Source organism: Solanum verrucosum, unplaced genomic scaffold (genome assembly GCF_900185275.1).
Source record: "Solanum verrucosum unplaced genomic scaffold, falcon-dt-bn FXZP01000253.1, whole genome shotgun sequence".
NCBI lineage: Eukaryota > Viridiplantae > Streptophyta > Magnoliopsida > Solanales > Solanaceae > Solanum > Solanum verrucosum.
In genome coordinates, this window is record NW_026019984.1 from 849,374 (window position 1) to 855,515 (window position 6,142).

Sequence of the window (6,142 nt, forward strand, 5' to 3'; positions counted from 1 at the left end):
ATTACAATTTTCATAAACAATTGCTATAGTACCTAGTATAGGTTAAATGTTTGTTATTCTGCATAATTTTTCCATAGAAGTATCGAAATTATCAATGAATGTATATGTAATGTATACAACCAAGAATTTGAAATGGATTCGAAATTTAATTTTTATACGTATCTGTGTGACATTCTTTCTTTTTCGTCAGTCCTAAAAAGTAATACATTTCTACATAGATATTCAAGCTTTGTTATAGACGATACCATACACAACAAATTGCAATAGGTATTATACAAATAATGATGGATGTTTACACAAAATCAACTATTAATCTTAAGCCTCACAAAATAAAGCAAAAGTACATATTATAACGAATCACACTTTTTTTTTTCAAATTTGGGGGGGTGTGGAGGAAGGGATTACAAAATGGAAATCGAACCTTCATCGACAAGATGAAAGTTTACACTCCCCGAAAAGAAAGACATCACACTTAGGTAATGAAACCTCATTCAAACTAAAAGGCATACATATATCACATGTTATTTATGTTGTACAAACATGAACTGCGAGTAAGTATTTTATTTTTCCCATCACACGCGATTTGGTGTTACATTAGGCGGAGTAGATGCTGAACCCACACGCTTCTTCCCACGCTCTGTCCGGCTGTTTTCTGCGAATTTGATGCTGTTATGGTGCATCCCCTTTTGTTTCTCAGCCTCAGTATACTCAGAACCAAAATAATATTCTTCAGTACCCTTAATAGGATCTTTAGTAGGAGGCAAAAACATACTACCCCATTGTGGAAAATGAACTAAAGATACTGGAAGTGTACACGCGATGATCATCATCCCCATATACGTTAGTCCTGTTCCTGTCGAGTACTTTGTGCTCGTAAAAAACAGTAGTTGTGTCAATCCCGAACCAAAATTCCCTCCAGCTCCTGTCATACCAGATAATATACCTAATGATCTTCGTGAAATAAAGGGAATAATTCCAAACGTTGCACCACATGCTGCTTGTGCACCAATTGAAAATATGATCATCCAAGTAATAGCCAGAGGAAGTGTATCAGCCCTTCCAAGAAGTAAACAGAACACACCACCAATTGTTTGTAAAATCCATAAATTCCATAATCTGCCTCTCATTCCAAAATGTTTTGCTGCAAAATCTGATGACCATCCTCCAAATGGTCGCGCTAATAAGTTAGCCATACCAAACGTTGCAGCGATGATTCCAGCTGTATGAAGCTTCAAATCAAATCTACACAAAAAAAATCAGAAAAATTGATTCAATATTCTTACTATTGATGTTCGTATAACATTAAGTACAGGGAAACAAATCAAACCTATCGAAGAAATACTCTGCAATCACGTTATCTGTAGTTAATTCAACTCCCATCGAGTATCCATAGAGCAGAACAAAGATCCATGTCCTGTAATTTGTTGCAGCATACCATAATATCTATGAAAAAATGCAGAAAACAAATGTTAGCTCAATGTAAATGTTAACCATATTTTTTAATTTTGATATGACGATGTCACTGACCTTTGAGAATTTATCTTTAGAAACATTGCCTTGCTTCTGTAAAGAAGCGAGGTTACCATCAGGTAAATCTTGTCCAAGAGTTAACACTAAAATTCCCATAATAACATGAAGTGATCCAGGAATAAAAAATGCAATTCTCCAAGCAGTAAACGGGGTTGCCCCTGCTCTACGTATTATATCGTAGAGCAGAGGCATAATAAGTTGAGTAGCACCACCGCCCATATTCCCCCATCCAGCAGCTGTCCCATTAACAAATCCAATAATTTGACTATTAAACATCGTACTCATCCAATACTGACATGACACAAACGTTGCTAGTGAGAACCCAATCATAAACCTCACAGCAACGTACCCTCCAGCCGATGACACAAAAGACATACAAAAAACAGCAGGGGCAGATAACATTATGAGAAACGCGCAACCATATCTAGGACCTAACATGTCACAAATCGCGCCCATAGCAAGCCTAGACAAGATACTACCCGAAACAGAGGCAACTCCAGCATTACCAACATCCATTTTAGTTAAATTAAGATTGTCCCTAATAATAGGTACTAAAGGGGCAGCAGCAAAAGTCGATACGAAACAAGTGAAAAATGAAATCCATGAGAGTTGAAACGTTAGGCCATGAGGTTTCGAAAACGAATAAAATTTAAAAACTTTAGCCTTATGTTCAGAATCAACAGGAACTTTGAAATTGGCATTTGTATCAGTTGGTACATTTGGTGTAACACCATGCATAGAACTTCCTGGTGATCCTTCAATATCACCCATTTTAGACCAAAAAAAAAAAAGTGATTAAAATGGTAATTAAACAAGAAAGGTGATTAAGGATGTGTTTTAATTTTGTGAAATTGATTTAGGTGGTGTTTATATAGGTAAAAAAGAGTTGACAATTTAGGGGTTTAAGTTAACCAATGGAGATTCCAAATGGTTAATATAACCTTATAGTATATCCCAAAGGATCCTAATTATAAGGAATCTTAAAGAATGTCCACTATATAAAATAGTTGTGTTTAATTGTTAATTATCATGGTTTTGTTTAATCCTAATTGATAAATAGATATATTTTATATCTATGGCCTTCTCCTTTTGAATTGAAAGAAAACCTGGGGCGTATTAGCCTTGTATCGTTTGACGTAACACAAAGTTTCAGAAAACACAAGACATTTTGAAATTTAGGATCCAAAACAAACTTGAGATATTTAAGTTGTTAGTATAATCATTTTATTAAAGGGTAAAGATGATTTTTCTTTTTTAATTATGGAAAGGTGACATTCCTTTTTAGATAATAAAAAGGGAAAGAATATCATATAAATTAGGATAGAGAGCCTATTATTTAACCGTAGTTAAAAATGTGATTTATTACCTAAATTTACTTAATTATGTTTTTCATTGCATGCACCTCATATATGAACTACCAAGTTTTTAAAAAATATGATATTTGTCTACTATGGTGTCATATTTAAATATGTGATCATTTCATCTTAAAGTTTAAGCTATTAAAAAAATAATGATAGTCTGCAACTATGTGATTACTAATTAAATAATGGTTTAATGAGGGGGAAGAGGAGAGGGGGCTCTCCCACATAAAGTGCGACAACACTTAGCTATCAACTAACCATCTACGTTGATCCTTGACATTCATACATTTCTATCTAGGATTGTGGCTTCCGTAACCTGAAGTTATTTCATGTCTTGTCTATTTCCTCCTCCCTCCCCTTTTTTTGGTCTACCTCTACCACTCTAGCTCTTATGACATCCAACCTCTCACACCTCATTATTCATGCATTCGTAGCACCTCTTCTTCACATGTCTGAATCATCTCAGTCTCACTTCCCTCATCTTGTCCGCTACGAAAGTCACTTCGACCTTGCCCAATATAGCTTCGTTTCTAATCATATCTATCCTAATATGCCTACACGATGGTTTCTTCTTCTTTGTTTCTTTTTTCCCTTCCTTTTTCCTTCATCAGCAACATTAGAATTTTTTTTAAAACATCACTTGCCGCTATAACATAAGTAATTAATTAATGTTAATTAATAGTTATGATGAGTGATTTATCAGATTGGTTCAACTAATTACCAATTAATTTTATCTAAACAAGCTAAAGTTTACCGATCATCATGAGTTGACCTTGTTAACTGATTTATGATGATAAGGGCGGAGAAGTCCCGATACAGATTCGATCAAATTCAATAGCTTTTACTCAAATAATATATTTTTGTATCAAGAAAATTATTAAATATATACAAATATTAAAAATTCCAAACTCATAAAAGTTGAAATCCTGACTCCACCTCTATTTAATTTTGCAATATATGATTATTAAAATTAAGTGTCATATTCTTCACTTTAATATAAGATATACAAAATAAAATTTTAAAAAAGGTCCTAATCACAAGTCTTTTTCTACCTACTCTACAAGGACAAAATCAACGTACAATTTGCAAGTACACATACCTTTGACCTTGGAAAATAATATTTGAGAAATGACCTTTAAATGGATATAAGAGCTCTATTATTTGAATTATAATTATAATCGATATGTGATGCGGTTTTAGTGAAGATCGAGAAATCATGTATGTTTCTTTATTTACTTTGTATTTTTGGTATTTATTGTCATATTTTCTTATAACTATGCTTCAGATACTCCTTTTTTAAGTCAAAAATTTATAGAAAATAATTATTCTATCCTCCTAAAACAAAGGTAAGATCTATGTACATTTTATCATTTTCAGATTCCATACTCATGAAATTATGCGATGCATGTATGTTGTTCTTCTTGTTGTTGTATAGTAACTTTAGTAATAATTTGTAAGTACTTACTATGTTTCAGTTTGCTTGGCTTGATTAGAAGAATGAAGGTCTAACTAATTAACTAATATTTAGTATGAATTCGACATAAAATCTTTAGTATTTTAAAATGAAATTTTCCCTAAAAATTACATAAGAAGTTCTATAAGCTAAGTCACTATATATAATTAAGAATTTTAAATATTTAGAAAGTATTTAAAAAATTAAAATCAAGGAGAATATATTTTGACAATCTAAATAGTAATCGAAATAAACAAATTGAAATGAAAGAAAAGAGTAGTATTTATCAAAAAGTGATTGGCAATTAAGATGTGGATACAGCTATTTACAAGTTTAAAATACATCCATCAGCAAAAGTGGGGATGGTTTAGAGCTTTGCAAACACGTCTATTATTATTAATAATAATATTTATTTATTTATGTATCTTTTTAATTTGATGTTTAGTGTTTATATTAGGATTTGATTATATTTTTATTTTGCTTCAGAAAATTTGGAGCCGACTGTACAAACAGGGGTAGGGTCGAACTTTGAGATCACTAATTAAGAAGAAAAAAATATTTATTACTTTATCACAACATGATCGACGCAATAATCACTTTTTAAAAAGAATTTGCGCCCCAAACTATTTGTATAGCAGAATTTCTTCACGATTTAACAATTAATATGAAATCAAGTTCAGAAACAAAAATAATTAAAACAAGAGTTTATCGATCATGACTTTGACTCAGACTATTCTGATCGGCCCATCAGTGAAAAAAAAATATGTAGGCTGCTTCAAGATATTAAATTCTACATAATTACTTAAATTTTACCCAATTAAAACTGTTTTCTTAAAACTAAAAAATCGAAGCTCATGATATAATTAAAAAATTGAACCAAAACGAAGTTGTGTACATTATGGTTCCGCCTCTGGTAACAAGTAACTATGCTCGAAATAAAATTTGAGACTAGGAAGACAAATTATTATCTCAAAGGAGTAAGGATTGAGATTTGAGAACGACGAGTATAATAAAGGGATTTCAAATAGCCAACCAATTTTTGAACATAAGGTAACGATAGTTTGAGGTCTAATATTATTTTACCTTTGATCGCACTATATAAGCTTGTATTAATTAATACGTACTATATCAAAAATGATCTTTACCGATAATTAATTAACGGCAATAGCTTAATTGCTGCTAAAAATATATTTTTAGTGGCATTTAACACTTTTTGTAAATGTTCCTAAAACCTATTGTAACACTAGATCCAATGTCAATTAACTAATGGCGGCAAAATCTTTATTACTTTTTGTTAATCTGTATATTTATTACCACTGAAAAGTCTTTTTATTGTAGTGACGTAACCTCTACCTACATGGATCATCAGTAGAGGAAGTTCTTCAAGGGAACTTGACTTTATACGTAGTTGTAAGACTTTGTATCCATTTGTATTTAATTTCAATGTTCACATAAATAAAAAAGTGTAGCATATCTGAACGTAATTAGGGTTCGTGTTGGTCGAGGAACTAGATTTGAAATGAAGTGTGATCTAGAAATTAAGGCCATAGGATATATGCAGATCTTATATATTCATATTTTTGTGGAAGTAGAGAGGTTGTTTCCGATAAAACAATACTGGCTCAAAGTAAAACTCTTCAAGGCAGAGTTACCAAGAAAAATATGATATCAAAATAGGAAAATATAAGCAAATAAAGCAAAAAGACAGTAATACATTGAAAAATAACCAACTATGTGATTACTAAATAATGGTTTGATGAGTGGAAGAGGAGAGGGGGGTCTCTCCTGTATATAAAGT

At 31.7% G+C, this 6,142-nt stretch overlaps 1 protein-coding gene across 1 annotated transcript; it reads right to left on the reverse strand.

Moving 5' to 3' along the window:
• Positions 1-354: 354 nt before the first annotated feature.
• On the reverse strand, positions 355-2,301 carry LOC125818175 (high affinity nitrate transporter 2.4-like). The gene is made up of 3 exons (XM_049497716.1): positions 1,528-2,301; positions 1,328-1,443; positions 355-1,242 (listed from the first exon to the last, which is right to left on the reverse strand). The coding sequence occupies exons 1-3, from the start codon at positions 2,299-2,301 to the stop codon at positions 573-575; spliced, it is 1,560 nt and encodes a 519-aa protein (XP_049353673.1). The 3' UTR covers positions 355-572.
• Positions 2,302-6,142: the final 3,841 nt, after the last annotated feature.